Source organism: Copadichromis virginalis, linkage group LG3 (assembly GCF_057382275.1).
Source record: "Copadichromis virginalis isolate Kocher_CV1m ecotype Utaka linkage group LG3, C_Virginalis_male_GT1.1, whole genome shotgun sequence".
Lineage (NCBI taxonomy): Eukaryota > Metazoa > Chordata > Actinopteri > Cichliformes > Cichlidae > Copadichromis > Copadichromis virginalis.
Window position 1 is genome coordinate 12,735,135 of NC_140620.1, and position 21,904 is coordinate 12,757,038.

The 21,904-nt window shown below is 45.3% G+C and overlaps 2 protein-coding genes across 2 annotated transcripts; both read right to left on the reverse strand.

The window, feature by feature from the left end:
- Positions 1 to 675: 675 nt before the first annotated feature.
- Positions 676 to 2,980, reverse strand: LOC146712859 (nuclear factor 7, ovary-like). The gene is made up of 2 exons (XM_085444862.1): positions 2,568 to 2,980; positions 676 to 2,466 (listed from the first exon to the last, which is right to left on the reverse strand). Exon 2 carries the CDS (start codon positions 2,447 to 2,449, stop codon positions 1,058 to 1,060), a length of 1,392 nt encoding a protein of 463 aa, XP_085300988.1. The 5' UTR covers positions 2,450 to 2,466; positions 2,568 to 2,980; the 3' UTR covers positions 676 to 1,057.
- A 12,919-nt stretch (positions 2,981 to 15,899) lies between these two features.
- LOC146712860 (P2Y purinoceptor 14-like) lies at positions 15,900 to 17,581 on the reverse strand. Its single transcript, XM_085452658.1, has 3 exons — positions 17,477 to 17,581; positions 17,113 to 17,372; positions 15,900 to 16,494 (listed from the first exon to the last, which is right to left on the reverse strand). Exons 1-3 carry the CDS (start codon positions 17,579 to 17,581, stop codon positions 15,900 to 15,902), a joined length of 960 nt encoding a protein of 319 aa, XP_085308784.1.
- Between the last annotated feature and the right edge of the window lie 4,323 nt (positions 17,582 to 21,904).

Below are 21,904 nucleotides of genomic sequence, written 5' to 3' on the forward strand. Positions count from 1 at the left end.
AGCAGGAAAACTGAACAGAATGTATGTAAGAGGTCAGAGTGAGGATGACGTCACTTAATACAGGAAATACATGTTTGTCTGTTTTGATGATGAAGGACTTCTTCAGCTCTGTAAACAGCTACACTTGAGAGGACAGAGGTGATTTCATGGATCAATAACAATGTGTTTATCAGCTTTCATCATCGCAGTGCAGACATGACGTCAGATCTATCAGAGTGAAGGCCGTCTCTCTGATGACGTCACAGAGCAGAGTCCTTCTGTCCAATAAAGGATCTCAGATCAGCTGCTGCCATCTTGTGGCCACAGTTGGTTACTGTCTCTGAAAGTTGTCTCATGTTTCCTGTTGTCCTGCTAACAAAGGCTGGAGCTCATCATGCTGAGATGGCAGCAGCATTTTGTGGCTCTTCACACATGTTCATTATATTCTGATGATCCTGGATGGAGACAAACTACAGATAAGTGTGTTCAGCCCAACTAGTTTATCTCATTACAGCAGTTTGATGTTTCCCTTTGAATCCCCCTGAAGATCCTGACAGTGAAGCACGTACATAATACTCCAGCCTTTCAACTCTGAGCTTATTTAGTTCTATTAATACACTGAAATCTCATTTGTGTCATGAAGAAAGTCTTTAATCAAACAGAATTCAAAGATCAGAAACATTTCATATATGGAGTTAAACATGAATCATTGTTTCAACAACATATTTATTGTTGTCATAAACAGACAAGAAGACAACAACAAACTGCTCCTCCCATTCAACACATGTCAGTCCATATCCCAGCAAACTAAATCATCTCCATTTACACATCAAATAGAAACATGAATCACTTGTAATGATTAGAAACTTGATAGAATTTCAAATCTAGTTTGGGGAGTCATTCAGTGAGAAACAGTGAAATGATTTTCCATGTGAAAAGGTGGACAGCAGAAACAGAAAGAAAGAGTGAAACTAAAAGAGAAACAAAGAGCTTTGGAACAACGAGGCAGCAGGAGGACAGCTGCAGTTTAACAGCTTCAACTCACTGACAGGAAACAACATTAGAAACATCATCATCCTCAACTCATCTGCTGCACTGACACTGACACCTTCAACGGACACACCTTCAGTTTATCAACAGTCCATATGTATGGAAACATCCTGTGAGTGAAAGTGTGTGTGAAGGTGTGTATGTGTGTGTTAGTATCAGGATCAGAGAATGACAGCTTTCCTCTGTTCCAGTCCAGATTCACTCTGATCCTCTGGAGCTTCTTCTGGACTGAGAGAGCAGTGAGAGGAGCTGATGGTGACAGTGTGTAGTATTCACCTTTATGTAACAATATTCTCCATAATCCAGACTGTATGCGTCCCTTCCTCTTCACAGACTCTGCTAACACACCCAGTGTCCACCCTGCACTGTCTCCAACCTCAACATCCCAGCTGTGAGTCCCTGAGTTAAAGCCCTCAGAGCCCAGGACAGAGCCGTAATAATCAAACCTCTCTGGATTATCAGGAAGCTGCTGCCTCTCTCCTCCTAGTCTCACACTGGTCAGATCTTCAGATAGGATGAGGTTTGGATGAACAGTATTTGGGTCCAGAATGAGAGGAGTGTAGGAGACCATGTCCTTCATGTTGTTCCAGATGTTGAAGGTCAGGTTGCCCAGGTGTTTGGCCTGGTCTATCAGAGCTCCTGAGGGCAGCTGTGGATCATCCAGCAGGGGGCAGCGCTGGACTCTTTCCACTGCAGCCTTGTAGTTGTGCAGGAATGAGACGTCTTCAGCTCTCAGCTCGTCCTCTGTGGCTCTGACTGTGTCTGAAAGAGCTGCTATCTCTCTGCTCAGAGCCTCCATCTTCTCCTTCATCATCCCACTCTTCTGCTCCTCTTCCTCCCTCAGTGCAGCCAGCCTGGCCTCCTCTTCCTCTGCTAGAAACTGGTGAAGCTTCTTAAACTGCTCCTTAATCTGCCTCTCTGTGTGTCGGGCCTGGACCTTAATGTGTTCTGCTGTTTGATCAAACTTCACTTGAACTTCTTCACAAACCTTTAACTTCTTCTTTAAGGGCTCCAGAGTTTCCTGAAGTTCCTTCTTGTGTTGTTGTGCAGCTTCATCGATGGGTCTGAATCTGTGATTGGTGTGTTTTTCTGAGTCTCTGCAGACGACACACACTGGCTGCTGATGGTCCAGACAGAAGAGTTTGAGTTTCTCAGAGTGCAGACTGCAGAGAGCCTCTGAAGCTCTCTGATCTCTCTCCTGTAAGAACGACTCACACAGGTTCCTTAAAGCCAGACATAAAGGTGGATCATCCCTTGAAGATCTTCTCTTACAAACTGGACACTCGTGTGTTGGTCTCTCTCTCCACCATCTCTTCAGACAGTCTTTACAGAAGCTGTGGCTACATGACAGAATAACAGGATCTCTGAAGACCTCCTGACAGACCGGACAGCAGAGATCCTCCTCTGATCTGGAAGCCATTGAGTCTGTGAGTGAAGCTGAAAACAGCAGACAGGAAGTACAGTCAGTCCTGGCTCCCCTCCCTCCTCTACCACCTTCACTGAAACTTCCTTTGAGTCGTGTTTTTGCTCAAACTCACATTCAGTGTGTGGAGCGTCAGCAGCTTGAAGCAGCAGTGTTGGAGTTTTCCACTTTTCTCTCCTGTAGCTGGACTCACTCAGAGGAAGCTGCTAGTTTGGTCTGAGCTCAGTCTGATCGTCTGTGCGTCTCTCTTTACTGAGGACGAAGAACTTCCTGTTTCCTGGTTTGTCACATTTGAGTGACGTGAGGGGAGGAGAAAATGTTGCTGTTTGACTTTTAACTAAGGTGTGTTTCAATCCTGCCTGCAGCTCAAAAGCTGTAAAACAGGTTTTGTGTCTTTTCACCTCCACAGGTCACAACATGAAACCTGTTGTGAAGTTTATAAAATAAAGTGTCACTCGGTGGTGCAGCTGTTTGTCAGCTTCTATTTTAGACTTTGTTCTGGTTCTTGTTCAGGTTCCCAGCAGTGGGAGTGTAATGCAGTCACACACACACAGGTGGTGTTAAGGTGGATTCACTTTGTTACAGACAGTGGTGTTATTTCCTGTAACTAAGGGTGTGTTTCACTCCAAAGTTCAGACATTAACCTGCCAGAAGTTGTAAAAGTTACTGATAAAGAGCTTTTATCTCATTTCACATGCAGGTCAGAGCATGAAAGCTGTGATGCAGCAGTTTGAGAAAAATTGCTGCTGATATAAAATATTTGTTGCAGTTTTACAAAATATATAAAAGAGCAGAAAGAAAAGAAATAAGTGTAAACAGTGCAGCAAAATGCATGTTTTAGTGTGAGTGAAAGCCAAAAACTGCGCTTCCTCCACTTCCATAACATTGATTCATTTATGTTGAATTCTCTCGCAGCTGCTCTATTCCCATGTTGTTGCACTGTATTAATAACTAACCTCGTATTGTGGATGAATAATCTCAGTTGTTCTCCAGACTGAAGTTTGGCCCGTGTCTAGAGAATAGAATAGAATAGAATGCCTTTATTGTCACTATACAGTTGTACAATGAGATACAGAGCATCTCCTACTCAGTGTAAACATACTGGGGGGAGGGGGGGGGGGTACAATTCTACAGCGCTATGTACATATGGACAGTATTAACAAAGGGAAAAAACACAAATTTTAATACATAAAAATATTAATTTCACAGTACTTGATACAGTTATAGATCCAGAGGGCAGATTCTTAATCATTAAACTATCTATACTTGATAAAAAGCTATGTATTGCAAGTGTATATGGTCCAAATGTTGATGATCCCTCATTCTTTCACAGTTTTTTCAGTGCACTCTCTGAACACTTAGATGGCACACTTGTTCTTGGAGGCGACCTCAACCTTGGACTAAATGAAGACATGGATAGGCTCAATACAGCGGGAACTCAGCGTAATTGGCAGTCCATAAATATAATCAAACAGTATATGAGCGACTTTGGTCTTTGCCATGCATGGCGCTCCCTTCACCCCACCAGTAAGGAATATACTTTTTTCTCACATATTCACCACAAATAAACCCATCTAAAAAAGAAATTGATCAGTTTTTGGACAACATAACTCTTCCAAAATTATTAGACACTCAAGCAATGGCACTGGATTCACCACTGACACCAGGTGAACTCCAGGAAGCCCTGATAAGTATGCCCAATAATAAGGCTCCAGGTCCAGACGGCTTTCCTGCAGAATTCTACAAAGAATTCTGGTCGATTCTAGCACCAGTTTTCTACAGAACGTTGTTGGAAATTAAAGAAAAGGGCAGACTTCCATCAAATATGAATTCTGCAAACATTAATCTCCTGCTAAAACCAGGCAAAGACCCTGTATATCCCTCAAGCTATCGTCCAATATCCCTTATAAATGTAGACCTTAAAATAATCTGCAAAGCTCTCTCAAAGAGACTGGAGAAAATAACCCCCCTCTTAATTCATCCGGACCAAACTGGTTTCATAAAAGGTAGGCACTCATCAACAAATACACGTAGATTACTTAATTTGATAGACTACTCATACAGTAAAAACCTAGAAACTACAATATTCTCTTTAGACGCAGAAAAAGCATTTGACAGAGTTAACTGGAAATTTCTATTTGCAACTTTACACAAATTTGGTTTTGGATCCTCTTTCATAAACTGGTTAAAAATATTATATAATTCCCCAACAGCTTGTGTTAGAACAAATGACCAGACATCCTCCAGCTTCTGTCTCTTGAGGGGCACCAGGCAGGGATGCCCACTCTCCCCTTCACTGTTTGCAATTTTTATTGAACCACTAGCAGCAGGAATTAGACAGAATTCAGTAATTAAGGGCATAAAATGCAAGAACGTGGAACATAAAATCAGCCTTTATGCGGATGATGTGTTACTCTTTCTCCAAAATTCACAAACCAATATCTCTGGGGTGATTGAATTGATAAACTCTTTTGCAAGAATATCAGATTACTCAATTAACTGGTCAAAATCTACAGTAAATGGCCTGTAAATGGCCTGTATTTATATAGCGCTTTACTAGTCCCTAAGGACCCCAAAGCGCTTTACATATCCAGTCATCCACCCATTCACACACACATTCACACACAGTTCTACCGATTAATTGCTCCCTCCATAATTCCTCTTCTACACCACTGCAATCGGGAAATATAAAATATTTAGGTATTAATGTTTCTCCCAAGCTTGCAGATCTAACTAAATTAAACCATATCCCACTTTTAAAGAAGGTAGAAGATGATCTGGCTAGATGGAAATGTCTACCCATATCACTCATGGGAAGGGTTGCCGCTATAAAAATGATGGTCTTACCAAAAATAAATTATTTATTCTCAATGATCCCAACTAAACCGCCACAAGATTGGTTCAGATCGCTAGATTCATGTATGTCCAAATTCCTTTGGAAAAATAAACCCCCACGTATAAGCTTAAAACACTACAAAAGACCAAGGATAAAGGAGGACTAGAACTGCCTGACTTTCAGCACTACTTCTTAGCCAACAGGCTTCAGTTTATCTCAGGATGGCTAAAACATACCCTCTTAGATGAACCTTGGCTAGATGTAGAACAAGCACTTTGCAATAATCTAGAGATCTCAGACCTACCATTTATCAGCTCAAACATCCAACGACATGAATGCTTTAAAAGCATCAACATCAGCTCTTCTCTGACAGCATGGTGGGAGTTTCTAAAATTCATTAATCCCATGCAAACGTACACCTATCTGGAACAACCCTGACATATTACAAAACAATAATATGATAAACTTTTCAGATTGGAGTGGTAAAGGAATCAAATATTTAGAACATATACTAGAAGGAACAGAATTTATCTCATTTGACAGACTAGTTACACAATATGGGATCAACAAGAAAAGATTTTTTAGAATATCAACAAATTAAATCCATAGTAAAAAAGACATTTAAACCGGGTCAAGTTGAACTACAAACACCACCAAGTGTGGTTCAGTTTCTTACTCTTAAAACCTCCAAATTACTATCCAAAATATACAGAATGCTTTCTAAAACAGATGAATCAATATCACTTCCTATTGCAAAATGGGAAGCGGATTTATCAGTTAATTTAGACCTAAACTTCTGGTCTCAGATTTGCTTAAAAACCTTTCATCTAATTAGAAATCCCAGTCTTCAAATAATTCAATACAAATTATTACATAGACTGCACTATACAGGTCATCGGATGTTCAAGCTGGGCTTTACGTCTACCAACAACTGCTCACACTGCCAAACCAATTCACCGGACAATTATATCCACGCTCTTTGGTTCTGTCCACCAGTTGAGAAGTTTTGGTGCGAGATATGTGAAGACTTATCGAAGTGTCTGAAATGTAACATTCCAACTTCCCTCTTAGTGTGTTTGTTGGGCAGCTTAGATAATGTCACTTCAGAAAAGAATATAGCCCATATGGTTTTCACTGCCCTATGCATAGCCAAGAAAACTGTCCTCATGAACTGGAAAAATAAAAATAATCTTAATTCTAACCAATATAGAAATTATCTACTAGATTACATTAGTCTTGATACAGCCTCTGCCACCACATCAGATCAATTGCTCTGGGCTCCTTTGATCAGCTCCATCACCTAGTGGGGGTGGGGGGTCATAGTTTGGTCCCGCCTTCACTGTTGTGATTGGTGTGGGGGTAGGGACAGGCTTAGGGCGTCGGGGGGTTCCCCGGAGGCATCTTCCTTGGGGGGCTCAACCCGGGGTAGCGGTCATGTCTGGTTAGGGGCTCTGTTGGCTCTCAGGTGACTGTTTCCTCGCGGCTGCGTGCAGCGGGGCTAGGGGAGGGTCTGTGCTGACGGACGTGGGTTACTGACCTGGTAGCCTGGCTGCCCCTGGGTGGGTCCGGGATGGGCGTGAGGTTCTGGGGGCAGTCCGTCTCTGGGCTGGGGCCCGGGCCGGGCCTCGGGGGCTTGGGTCCTGGTTGGTGTGTTGCCGGGGTTGTGGGCGGGTGGGTGCATGGGGGCCCAGCCCTGGAGCAGGGTGCCGCCGGTGCATCGAGCCACCTGGGGGGCTCTTCAACTGGTGGGGGAGATTGTCACATCTTGCAGGAGCTTTCCTCTCCTCGGGAGCTCTCTCTGCAGGAGGGGGAGATACAGGAGAGGTGGAGGAAGATCTCAGCCTGGGTGTTTATTGTCTTATGTAGTCTGGAAGATGAGTGGATGGTGGGGTGGGTGCAGTTTTCTCTGTGGTGGGGTTGGGTGGACTGTCCCGGGCTCTGTGGGGCCGGGAGGCGCTGCTGCACTGGGCCCGGTCTGGATGGGCCTGGGCCCCCTTTCCCTGGCGGGTCGCGGAGTATGGGGGTGCCTACTGGGGTCAGCGGGGGAGCTGGCCCCAGGGAGGGGTCACTTGCCCCTCCCTTCCTTCCCTCCCATCTCCAGCTGCCTCCCTCTTCCCGCTCCACCACAACCACCCACACATGCAGGACCTTGGAGTAGGGGTATGTCACCAGGGTGCAGAGGAGGCTACCCCCCCCCCCCCCTCCCCTCTGTCCCCTTCTGGCTGCCTCTGCCTCAATTTTATCCCACAACTTAGACATTCACATTACTCACACTCTCATTACACATACATATAGGATCTTGGGGGTGGGCACGATACACGGAATCCAAAGTACCATCAGGGTGTACACCCCATCCCTGGCATCGTTGCCCACCTCTCAGTTTTAAATACACGTAGACATTGAGGGCTTTCAGGAGGGACTATGCGCTTACCTGCTGCTCTCTGGCAGGTAGCTCCATGCCCTCCTGGGTTTTAAATGCACCTTAGAACACACATGCATCAACACTACAATGAGCGGGTGGAGGGAGGTTTGGAGTCTTCTCTCACCCCCATTCTCTGCGACCTGCTGGAGCGGGGGGGCTATGAGGAGGAGTTGGCCGTCCGACTGCGGTCTGGAGTGTGGGGCCTCCCTGCTGCTGCGGAGTCAGGACGGTCTGCCTCCCCCCACCGCAGGGAAAAGGGTAACACCACCTGGGTCTGGGTGCAGTTCCCCCTCCAGGGGCAAGGGTACCTAGACCCGGTTTGTAGAGTACGCTTGGGGAGTGTGATCGTGTGGACAGCGTCTCTTTATGTCTGTCTCCACGTTGGTTGAGTGTGGAGTAAGTGCACATGAGAGCATGAGGGTGGGAATGAATGTTTGTGTCTGTGTGTGCCTGTATGTCTGTGTCTATATGTCAGGTTGGGTGTCAGGCGCCACCTCTCTGGGGACATCTTAGGCCCTCCAAGGTTTGGAGGCCTATCTCCTCCTACCACCACTTCCCCTGCCAGTGGCGGACTCCCTCAGACATCGGTGCGTTGGTGGTTCTTTGTGTCCGGGGATGGGCGTCCAGGTACACGCCGGCTCACTCCTTGGTGGCTGCTTATCGGGGCCTGGAGCCTGAGGCTCGCTCGGGCCACTTCGGAGGTGGGGTGCCCCCGGCCTCTCGGCCTGGGGCTCGGTCACTCAGGCACGGCTGGCTGCCGGCGGAGCTCACGGGCGCGTCACTGCAACACCCCTGGCTTCTGCTCCGCGGCTGCTGAGTGAGCCCTCATCTGGGACTCTCCTCAGCTCTTTCTGGGACAGTGGCGCGGCTGCCCCTCTGTTGGTCTTCCTTGGTCTCTTGTGTTCTGGGGGCCTCTGGATGTCTGGAGTTTTGATCTCCTCCATACCTGCTTCATGCCCTGGAGGACGGGGCTGTGGCCCCCTCCCACACCCTCTAGCAGATCATTACATGAAGGAACCTTTTAAAATAACAAGCGCGTCCATGCTCACAGGTGTACACACGGGTGATCACACCCACAAACTACACCCTTTTTGGCTCCTACCTCAAAGCACACTGTGTTCTGTTGATCTTATGTGCTGCACAATAATGTTTAACATTTAGTATCTACTGTCATATTCCCATATATCATTGTGACGCCTTGATATTCCCCCGGATAAGCTGGAGGAGGTGGCTGGGGAGAGGGAGGTCTGGGCCTCTTTGCTTAGGCTGCTGCCCCCGCGACCCGGCCTCGGATAAAGCGGATGAAGATGGATGCTGTTTATTCTAATACTCTTGTTCTCTTCTGCTTGTTTTCTTTTTTCTTTCTCAGCAGGTGATCCAGGTGATTGATATATGCATTTTTTATTTCTTTTTTTTTTTTTCTCTGCTCATTCTGTTGGTTTTTGTCTTTTGCCCTTCTCCCCTGTCCCTCTTCTCAGCTGTTTCTCTTTCCCTCTTTCTTTCTCCCCTTCTTTCCCCCAGTCAAGTCTGTCCCGTATTCAGTAAGTGAAAATAAAATAAACAATAAAAGGTGAATCAAATGGACCATTACTGCAAGGCTGGGATGGTCAATTTGGTAAAGTAAATCCGTTGGGCATCTTTCTTTGCCTTTAGACAATAATTCTGATGGCAAAAGAGCCAAACTGGACAGGCAAAAAAAAAAAAAAAAAAAAAAAAAGGGAAAAACCTATATATATATATATATAAAATGTACAATATATATATAACAATGTATAGCAATGTATAGCATCCTGCTATGCGATTGCATTTGTCCCTGACCACCAGAACCCCTCACGTTAACTTTTATCGAGTGGAAGAAAAGTTGGCTTTCATCCAGCTTCACTGTGCTAATGTTATGCTAACATAGCATAACATTAGCACATATGATGTCACTAGTGTGCACCACTGCCCTCTCTGTGATTTATGGGAGCAACGTGCTTGCATGCGAATACATGGAGAGAGACGGACTTTATATGTTTTACCCCTCCAGAAACCCTTTGCAATGCTACGGGTTGTATGAACACTGTCTGTCATGCTTGATAAGCAGCAGCCATTCAACTATGGCGCTATTTTTGTGCCACTATTCTGAACGCACGTAAAAAAAAAAATTGAGCGCACATAAAAAAAAGTTTGTGTTGCATTTTCAGGAGAAATTTATTTTGAGCGAAGAGAAGCTGAATTTGAGTGAACAAACTTCATTGCTGCGTGCAAAAAATGTATTTCAGTGTTTGCTATTATCCACACACACACAACAGCCCCTCTCGCTCAGTTTTTGTATTTGTGATGGCTCGCAATGTGTTGCGCGCGCTCTCAACATTTCTGCCCGTGCACGCTCAACTCTTTCTGTACACCGTTATATTTGTGCCACAAAACCAGCCAATCACAGACTTGGATGCAAAAAATCTGATTTGCTGTTCTGGTCTCCAATCAGCTCGAAATGACGAAATGCAATATCCCAAAATGCATTTCGTCCAAAACTCAAACGAGGCAGTGGCGGAGTTTGAAATATTACTCTTTCTGAGTCACAAAATAAACTTTTAAGATATTTTCATGCGAGATTAGTGCTGTGTAAACTTCAAATATCTGCTCGATTCATCAGACATCACATATTTCCATAAGTGCTCTAACGTTTTCGGAGATGGCTGTTAAGGGGGGGGCACGGTATGAAAAGAAAAAAAAAGAATGCTTGGACACTGCTAGCATAATGGACAGGTTTTTGACGGGGCTCCCACACAAACGCAAACCGATGAAACGTCGCCAAATAAGTTTCCAAACCGACTGCCTTCCAAGTCAAAGACTAGAGAATATGATGAAGCATATCCTCCCTGGCTTCACCTGCACAAGTGCCAAGATATGTCCGTGAAGGTTCTCAGTCATCCAGGTCATCGTAGTCTAAGGAACTTGGAAAGAATAGCGTCAGTTCTAAGGTCAAATGGTGTAGAGTCCCAGATTTAAACCCTGTGGCAGTGTCCTCCCATAGAGGGACAAAGGACCCCCTGATGATCCTCTACCTAATCACATGAGCCGAGGTGTGAAAACGGGTGTGGGTCACAATCAGCCAGGGTTTCAGCTGAGCTCACCCTATTATGAGATTTCCTGAGGTCAGATGGCCCATGGTGTGAGTGGGCATTAAGGCGTCTGGGAAGGTGTTTGGGGGGGTGTTTAAGTGGTGGGGGGGGCACAAACATTTTTCTTGTAAAACAAAGGGGGTCCAAGCAAAAGAAGTTTGGGAGCCACTGAACTACGATGACCTAAGACTATGTTAAGCAAAAGGATGGAGGCTGAAGACTGGTGAGTGTCTGAACCACTATTCTCTCAGAGAGCATGATCACCTTACATGATATCCTGGGTCGCCCATGCCCTGGCATTTGTATTGTACTTTATAAAGCTCCAATTGTGATACCAGTTACGTCTTGGAACTTCTTGTTGGTACACTGAGCTACTAGTTATTTCAAGGTTAGTCCACATGTTGGGTGTCAAAAAATCCATAAGGTCCACATCCTATTCATGGAACCGCCTCCACTGGGGTTACTCGGATTGTAGCATTCAAACAGCGAGCTGTTCTCATCCCTTGTCCATGAATGCCTACTTGCTTTTTTTTTCTGTTTTTGCTATTTTTATGATAACACGATATACAAAATACACACTGTATATATGTACTCAGGTCTGGGGCCTGGATGGACCAGTTAGAGACCACTCACTGGACACCAGTGCTTGGACAGGTAGACTCCTTCAGTGAGCCAAAGACAGTAAACTTGCAGATCAGTAAACCCAAATCCAGAACCATGGGTTGTGTGTTTTGTTTAAATCAATACAAATGATAGAATGAAGAAAAGTTAATAAACGCATTAGATCGATCACATTTAAACTCATAAAAAGGGTTTTGGGGACAGTTTTATATTGATGAAAGGACATATTGTAGTGGACTCAATAATTCCTCCATTTTGTTCATTCCTAAATGTTGACTTCCCCAGTTTATGAGAAAAAAATATCACATAAGCTGACCCACAATGTCACAGTACCATGAATAAAACGGCTTCCTCCCTCAGTTTCAAATGAAAACTTTTGTGAAAGTGTGCAGTTTGGTACAGCACTCTGTCTATGAAACATCAGCCTAGTGTTAAAAATGAAACATCACTGAGCTGCACTTGTGGTACTTTGATGTAATGTTTAGGTTTATTAGTTGTTTATCTCATAACCAGAAGTCCTCGTTATGTCCTGCAGAAGTTCTCTGATGACTCTGCAATAGTCGGCCTCATCACTGATGGGGACGACAAGGAGTACAGAGGACTGACTCAAGACTTTGTGGACTGGTGCCAGCTGAACTACCTCCAGATCAACGCCAGTAAAACCAAGGAGCTGGTGATAGACTTCCGCAGGCACAAACATCCTTTACAGATGTAATATTATCTACAGTTACTCTTAGTACCATTGATATTAAGTTAGACTCTTTTTCTCCAATTGATCTTTCTGAGTTAACTTCAATAATTACTTCCTCCAAACCATCAACGTGTCTTTTAGACCCCATTCCTACAAAACTGCTCAAAGAAGTCCTGCCATTAATTAATTCTTCAATCTTAAATATGATCAACCTATCTCTAATAATCGGCTATGTACCACAGGCCTTCAAGCTGGCTGTAGTTAAACCTTTACTCAAAAAGCCATCTCTAGACCCAGCAGTCTTAGCTAATTATAGGCCAATCTCCAGCCTTCCTTTCATATCAAAAATCCTTGAAAGAGTAGTTGTCAAACAGCTAACAGATCATCTGCAGAGGAATGGTTTATTTGAAGAGTTTCAGTCAGGTTTCAGAGCTCAGCACAGCACAGAAACAGCTTTAGTGAAGGTTACAAATGATCTTCTTATGGCCTCTGACAGTGGACTCATCTCTGTGCTTGTCCTGCTAGACCTCAGTGCAGCGTTCGATACTGTTGACCATAATATCCTATTAGAGCGATTAGAACATGCTGTAGGTATTACAAGTACTGCGCTGCAGTGGTTTGTATCATATCTATCCAATAGACTCCAATTCGTGCATGTAAATGGAGAGTCCTCTTCACACACTGAGGTTAATTATGGAGTTCCACAGGGTTCAGTGCTAGGACCAATTCTGTTTACATTATACATGCTTCCCTTAGGCAGTATCATTAGAAGACATAGCATACATTTTCACTGCTATGCAGATGACACCCAGCTCTATCTGTCCATGAAGCCAGATAACACACACCAATTAGTTAAACTGCAGGAATGTCTTAAAGACATAAAGACCTGGATGGCCGCTAACTTTCTGCTTCTTAATTCAGATAAAACTGAGGTTATTGTACTCGGCCCTGAAAATCTTAGAAATATGTTATCTAATCAGATTCTTACTCTGGATGGCATTACCTTGGCCTCCAGTAACGCGGTGAGGAACCTTGGAGTCATTTTTGACCAGGACATGTCCTTCAACGCACATATTAAACAAATATGTAAGACTGCTTTCTTCCATTTGCGCAACATCTCTAAAATTAGAAATATCCTGTCTCAGAGTGACGCTGAAAAACTAGTTCATGCATTTATTACTTCCAGGCTGGACTACTGTAATTCATTATTATCAGGATGTCCAAAAAACTCACTGAAAAGCCTTCAGCTAATCCAAAATGCTGCAGCAAGAGTCCTGACAGGGACTAGAAAGAGAGAGCATATTTCTCCTGTTTTGGCTTCCCTTCATTGGCTTCCTGTTAAATCCAGAATTGAATTCAAAATCCTGCTCCTCACATACAAGGTCTTAAATAATCAGGCCCCATCTTATCTTAATGACCTTGTAGTACCATATCACCCTATTAGAGCGCTCCGCTCTCGCTCTGCAGGCCTACTTGTTGTTCCTAGAGTATTTAAAAGTAGAATGGGAGGGAGAGCCTTCAGTTTTCAGGCCCCTCTTCTGTGGAACCAGCTTCCAGTTTGGATTCGGGAGACAGACACTATCTCTACTTTTAAGATTAGGCTTAAAACTTTCCTTTTTTCTAAAGCATATAGTTAGGGCTGGACCAGGTGACCCTGAATCCTCCCTTAGTTATGCTGCAATAGATGTAGGCTGCCGGGGGATTCCCATGATGCATTGAGTTTTTCCTTTCCAGTCACCTTTCTCACTCACTATGTATTAATAGACCTCTCTGCATTGAATCATATCTGTTATTAACCTCTGTCTCTCTTCCACAGCATGTCTTTATCCTGTCTTCCTTCTCTCACCCCAACCGGTCGCAGCAGATGGCCGCCCCTCCCTGAGCCTGGTTCTGCCGGAGGTTTCTTCCTGTTAAAAGGGAGTTTTTCCTTCCCACTGTCGCCAAAGTGCTTGCTCATAGGGGGTCATATGATTGTTGGGTTTTTCTCTGTATCTATGAAGCGCCTTGAGGCGACTTTTGTTGTGATTTGGCGCTATATAAATAAAATTGAATTGAATTGAATTGAATTGAACATCCTCCACTGCAACCACTGAGCATCCAAGGTATGGACATTGAGGCTGTGGACAGCTACAGGTACCTTGGTGTTCATCTGAACAACAAACTGGACTGGACTCATAACTCAGACGCCCTCTACAGGAAAGGGCAGAGCAGGCTGTACCTGCTGTGGAGACTCAGGTCGTTTGGAGTGGAGGGCCCACTCCTGAAGACCTTCTATGACTCTGTGGTGGCCTCAGCCATCTTCTATGGTGTGGTCTGCCTGGGCGGCAGCATCTCTGCTGGGGACAAGAAGAGACTGAACAGGCTGATCAGAAGGGCCAGCTCTGTTCTAGGATGCCCTCTGAACCCAGTGGAGGTGGTGAGTGACAGGAGAATGGTGGCTAAGATGTCATCCCTGTTGGATAACATCTCCCACCCCATGCAGCAGACTCTGACAGCACTGAGCAGCTCCTTCAGTGCGAGACTGCAGCACCCACGTTGTGGGACAGAGAGATTTTGCAGGTCTACCCACTGCTGTCAGACTCCACAACAAAGACTTTTGCAGCTGATCAAACCCTCACACGTGAAATAAGACTGCTATATGTGCAATTCTTGTACAATTCATCTTCTGACGAAGTTGTATTTTTGTATTTTCTTACTCAGTTGTATGTAGTATTTGTATTTCTATTTTATTCTATTGTATATATTATTCTATTTTATTCTGTTGTATATAGTATTTTATTTTATTCTATTGTATTTTATTGCATTCCAGTGTTTTCTAATTTCTGCTACATAACTTTGCACTTTTGCTGTAACAAAACAAATTTCCCACCTGTGGGACTAATAAAGGTCATCTTATCTTATCTCTCATCTTATCTTAACCAGGCAGCTACTGACATATATGACTTGATTCTTTTTTATTTATATATTTTACATCTTTTATTATTTATTCTATTTATTGTCCAATTCTTCACTTAAACTCATCTAACCACGTTCTCCTAACACAAAACATCAAGCCATTTCTCTTCTTCTTTTCTCTTTTACTCAGTAGAGTGTGAATAAAACCCTGGCTGAGATAATACAGCACAGATGCCCCATGAAGCATTATTTAAAAAAACTAAATGTTAGTAAGTGTCACCAGGTTCCTGCAGCTCTGTGATCATCTTTCCTGTTCATAAATAACAACAGATATTAAAACACAAGGTACCAAACAGACACACACTTTGTAACACTATATACACTTTATTATTAGCTCTGTGATGAGAAATCTTGCTGTAGCAGGAGCAGGAAATAGCTGCTGTGGTTATACGTGCGCATCATACATACATATAAATAGATACTCTAATGTGCTACTGTTGCCCTGTCTATGTAACTGATAAAGTGAAGTTAAAGAGTTTTATACAGATATTAACTGTCCCATGAGGACAAAAAATGGTTTTTGATTTTGTGTTACATCAGCAGGATATGAGAACACCCTAAAGACTGAATAGAAAAAAGCTGACACATGAAGACTGATGTTGTTTGTGTGGGAGTGGGTTTGTGCTGAGATCAGCCTTCTATTGATCTCTGAGCTCAGTACAAACTCCTGTGGTTCATGAGGACTTGGGATACATGACACTGGTTTCACTGAACTAAAATGTCAAACTTTTCCTTAAAGCTCATTGATTTAACTTTTTGCTATAACAATGTCCACTTGCTGTCTTGCTCCTGCTCTTGCTATTCTTGGTTGCTTGTTAGATGTTGGTCCCCACTGATGCAATCCTCTGGCTCATCTGATCCCAAAAAGACTTACAGAGGAAAAAGTAAACAAGAGGGTCCAGACAGATGTTGAAAACTGACATCATGGTGGCCACCTCCTCCAAGTAGAACAATACTGGACCCGCAGAGCAACTGGTCCACAGAAAAGTGACAGGAAGACGAACCAGATTATAGGGCACAAAACAAACACAGAAGATGCTGACCAGCACCAACATGTTCCTGCGAGACTTCACCAGCTTCTCAGCATTGGAGGAGGCCAGCTGCCTCTGCTGTGCCTGCAACACCCTGCGGGAGATGCCGTGGTAGAAGAAGACCAGGGATATGAAGACCAAGAGGAAGATGATGGCACAGATGGTGTGGAGGATTTTGAAGAATAGGCTGATTGATGCACTGAAGAGGGGCCAACATCGGCTTGGGGTAAAAGTCAGGGGTTTCTGGGTGATGAAAAAGAGGATGCTATAAGTAACTGATGGAGCCAGGAGACAAACCCAAGTGACCATGGAGATGATGTGCGCAGTTTGCACTGACTGCAGGACATGAGTTCCTGAAGGATGGACGATTTTAAGATACCTGAAGAGAGAAGACAAAGGAGACAGTAGATAACTTCACGAAGCAGTCACAGTGGTACCACATTCGCAAAGGTCATTATCAAGTTAAAATGATATGTCTACACTGTTTCCGGGTGTCATGGCACAGTGAGTGGACGTGTTTGGTGGCTGCTCCTTACAATCAGGAATAGAAAACACTGAAAACTCGTTAACAGACAACTCAACTGAGTAAGGCGAACGTAGTTGGTGAGGAATAAGGCAAACGGAGGCCAAAATGCCAAGGGGACAGGACAAAGCTGCAAAAACAAATACTAACAATGCAACAGGACAAGCTTGCACGAGCCCCAACAGTATAATTAGCGACTCGGCTGGAGAGCTATTAAAAGCTATCGAGTCCTCGAAATCAGAAATGAAACAAGATAACGAAAGGCTGAGAGAAGACAACACGCTACAGCAGGAACTGGGCGGCAAACTCGATAAGATAAAGGAGGACATAAAAAGTCTGTCGGAGAGAGTGGGGGAAGCTGAGGACCGAGTGGGAAATATAAAATGATATGTCTACACCTTGACCAGCAATGCAGGGGTTTTAGCCATTAACACTGTCATGAACTGTAGTGGGAAATATGTAAAGGTTCCTCACCTGTTGGCAGCGATATAACACATGAATATGATGCTGGCATACATGTTCATGTAGAAGGCAGAAGCTCCAAAGCTGCAGTAGACCTTTTGAATGATGAATGACTTGCTACCATAGTGGGCGATGCGCAGTGGCAGAGAGAGGCAGAGCAGGAAGTCAGCAGCTGTCAGGTTCTTCAGGTAGACCATCAAACTGTTTGACTCCTGCTGCTGAGCTTGACCAATGTAAAACTTTAGGATGAAGCCATTGTGGAGTAAACCTACCTGAAGAGACAGAGAGAGGGTGAGGAGATGAGAACCTTGGTACATACAGTGCTTTGAGAAACTTAAAGCAATTTCTAACACAGCACTGAAGATTGGAAACTTACCAGAAACACCAGACTGTAGACCAGTACAAAGAAAGGGTTCAGTGATGGGACAACTGGATCACAGGTCTGGTTGAAAGATGAAGTCCCATTTGTTGAGTCAGCCATGCTTCTTCAGCTGAAAAAAAAATCCACTTTATTCTCTCTTTGAATGGCTTTACCATCATAGTCTAATTTTATTGTTAAACAAAACAAAGTCAAACTATCCATCCATCCATCTTTATCCGCTTTATCCGGCCGGGTCGCGGGGGGAGCAGCCTAAGCAGAGAGGCCCAGATCTCCCTCTCCCCAGCCACCTCCTCCAGCTTATCCGGGGAAACACCAAGGCTTTCCCAGGCCAGCCGAGAGATATAATCTCTCCAGCGTGTCCTGGGTCTGCTCCAGGGCCTCCTCCCGGTGGGACATGCCCGGAACACCTCACCCAGGAGGCGCCCAGGAGGCATCCTTGTCAGATGCCCGAACCACCTCAGCTGACTCCTTTCGATGTGGAAGAGCAGCGGCTCTACTCTGAGAACTTCTCACCCTATCTCTAAGGGAGAGGCCGGCCATCCTTCGGAGGAAGCTCATTTCTGCCGCTTGTATCCGCGATCTCGTTCTTTCGGTCACTACCCACAGCTCGTGGCCATAGGTGAGGGTAGGGATGTAGATCGACCGGTAAATTGAGGGCTTCGCTTTTACACTCAGCTCCCTCTTCACCATGACGGATGAGTGCAGCGTTCGCATCACTGCAGCTGCAGCACCAACCCGTCTGTCGATCTCCGGCTCCCTTCTCCCATCACTCGCGAACAAGACCCCGAGATACTTGAACTCATCCACTTGGGGCAGGAACTCATCCCCGACCCGGAGTGGGCACTCCACCCATTTCCGGCTAAGAACCATGGCCTCAGATTTGGAGTTTCTGACCTCATTCCCGCTGCTTCACACTCGGCTGCAAAGCATTCCAGTGCGAGCTGGAGGCCCTCACCCGATGAAGCCAACAGAATCACATCATCCGCAAAAAGCAGAGATGAGATTCTGAGGCCACCTAAATGAAAGCCCTCCGCCACTTGGCTGCACCTAGAAAGCCTGTCCATAAAAATTATGAACAGAACCGGAGACAAAGGGCAGCCCTGGCGGAGCCCATCACCCACCGGGAACGAGTCCGACTTATGCAAACTAAGCTCTTGCAACGGTTGTATAGGGATTGAATGGCCCATAGCAATGGGCCAGACACCACATTCTCCCGCAACACCTCCCACAGGACACCTCGAAGGACACGGTCGGATGCCTTCTCCAAGTCCACAAAACACATGTAGACTGGTTGGGCAAACTCCCATGCACCCTCAAGTATCCTCGAGAGGTTAAAGAGCTGGTCCAGTGTTCCGCGACCAGGACGAAAACCGCATTGTTCCTCCTGTATCCGAGGTTCGACTAGCGGACGAACTCTCCTTTCCACCACCCTGGCATAGACTTTTGGCTGAGGAGTGTGATCCCCCTGTACTTGGAACACACCCTCCGGTCTCCCTTCTTAAAGATGGGGACCACCACCCCGGTCTGCCAGTCCAGGGGTACTGCCCCTGATCTCCACGCAACATTGTAGAGGCGTGTCAACCAGGACAACCCTACAATGTCCAGGGCCTTCAGGAACTCGGAGCAGACCTCATCAACACTAGGGGCTCTGCCACCAAGGAGTTGTTTAACTGCCTCAGTGACCTCGCCCTGGAAATTGGCGGGTCTTTCCCCTCATCCCCAGACTCTGCTTCCTCCTCGGAAGACGTGTCAGTGGGATTAAGGAGGTCCTTGAAGTATTCCTTCCACCACTTGACAATTTTCTCAGTCGACGTCAGCAGCGCTCCGCCAGCACTATACACAGTGCAGGTAGAGCACGGCTATCCCCTCCTGAGACGCCTGATGATTTGCCAGAATCTCTTCGAGGCAGTCCGAAAGTCGTTTTCCATGGCCTCTCCGAACTCCTCCCACATCCGAGTTTTTGCTTCAGCCACTGCCCGAGCCTCATTCCGCTTGGCCTCTTAATACCTGTCGGCTGCCTCCGGAGTCCCACGGGCTAACCAAGCCCGATAGGACTCCTTCTTCAGCCTGGTGGCTCCCTTCACCTCTGGTGTCCACCATTTGGTTCGGGGATTACCACCATGGCAGGCACCAACCACCTTGCGGCCGGAGCTCAATGCAACAGCTTCGGCAATGGAGACGCTGAACATGGTCCATTCGGACTCAATGTCCCTAGTCTCCCTCGGAATGCTGTTGAAGCTCTGCCGGAGGTGTGCGTTGAAGATCTCGCGGACTGGGGTCTCTGCTAGAACTTCCCATCACACCCTCACTACGTGTTTAGGTGCACCGGGACCCGTCCAGCGTCCTCCCACGCCACCTGATCCAACTCACCACCAGGTGGTGATCAGTTGACAGCTCAGCCCCTCTCTTTACCCGAGTGTCCGTCCAGTGTCCTCCCACGCCACCTGATCCAACTCACCACCAGGTGGTGATCAGTTGACAGCTCAGCCCCTCTCTTTACCCGAGTGTCCAGAACATATGGTCGCAGGTCTGGTGATACGATTACAAAATCGATCATTGACTTGCGGCTTAGGAGAGTCCTGGTGCCACGTGCCACTTATGGACACTCTTATGTTCGAACAAGGTGTTCGTTATGGCCAAACTGTGATTTGCAAAGAAGTCCAATAACAAAACACCGCTCGGGTTCGGGTCAGGGAGGCCGTTCAATCACGCCCCTCCAGGTCTCGCTGTCGTTACCCACGCGGGAGGATGGGCCCATGTCTCCTCTTCGGGCTGTCCTAAGGCCCGGGGAGGGTGCCCGAGGGCGAGCGTCTGATGGCCATCAGACGCTCGCCCTCGGGCACCCTCCCCGGGTCTGGCTCTAGGGCGGGGCCCCGGTAACCCTATCCCGGGCAGGGTAAACTGTTCCCTCGATGTTCTCTTCATAAGGGTCTTCTGAATCGCTCTTTGTCTGGTCCCTCACATAGGACCAATTTGCCATGGGAGACCCTACCAGGGGGCAAAAGCCCCCAGACAACATAGCCCCTGGGATCCCTGGGACACACAAACCCCTCCAACATGATAAGGTAGCGATTCACTGAGAGAAAGTCAAACTAATTTTAAATATTCTTTTGAACTCTACTGCATCTCTTTTTAAGACAGTAATTTTAATACATGGAGCTTTCTGGGGGAGTTTGCTGACAGTTTGACTAAATTCAGTTCACAACAGTTGTCTCAGTTTGCTTTCTATATGATGCACCCTACAGTCTTGCAGCATTAAAAGCAAAGTTGAGAGCTTAACATGCAAGTATAGAAATCATTAGTGATGTCATCTTTCATGTACAGTTTATATTTATGGAAGCAAAAATGAATCACTTCCTCTCACGAGTCTAATCGTAACAATCATTTCAACATGGACCAAGACAATTCTTTACTCTGAGCATTACAAGGTATCATGTATAACAACATATAACTGGTTATAATCCTGTCTGCATATGTCCAGGTCTACAACATGTTCTTCTTATCAAGAGCTTGTAACATGGGATTGCTGCACAGTCTGTGTGATGATATATAAAGCGTGTCTATACAGATGATACTTTCACATACGGAATCGGAGCAAGGAGGTGTTAAGTAGTCACATATGTTGGACAAAGTTTCATACTGGCATTTCATTTGTGTTTCACCCAGAAGTGTAAACAAAAGTTGTATCCAAATATTTATGATCATCAGAAAGCATGCCAAGAAGAGGAAAGTGATTTCCTCACAAAATACCAAATATTAGATATTAGTTTATTAGATCTTAGATTTTGCACATTGGCAGAGGCCACTTGTAATGCTGATGCAGCTGTGTAGAGTATTTCTATTCCGGGTGTCAGTAGTCACTAACAGTGATCTTTTAAGCTAAGCATGAAATATGTAGAAGTTCAAACAATTTAAGGATGATCAACCAGCAAGACTCACCTCTGTTTCTGCAGTTTTCAGTGAGCAAGTAAAGCTGCTTGAGTAGTTATGCCCATCTGGTTTAACAGTATTGCTGCACATCAGGAAACACACAGTGATCACACCACTAACAGGCACTCTGACTTATTTCCTGCTTGTCTTCCCTGCTAAATAGGGCCAACATGTTTCTAATACAGGCATGAAATTTTCTGATCAGTTGTGATATATGCCATTTTTCTCAGATGACCTCATGATGAGAATGAGGACCCAAGCACACACAAAATGGTGTGAAGGTGTATGTTAAAAAAAAGCTAGCCTTTATTATTGGCTTTACACAACACTACAAAGTAATGAGACATGAAACATGAAGGAAACACAGATGGAGACGAAGAACAGAGGTAAACACACATAATAAATATGCACAAAGGGAAAATGAGGAAATGGGAGGGAGACACAGCTGACACAAATCAGACACGAGCAGGAAGAAGCAAAACAATACACTGA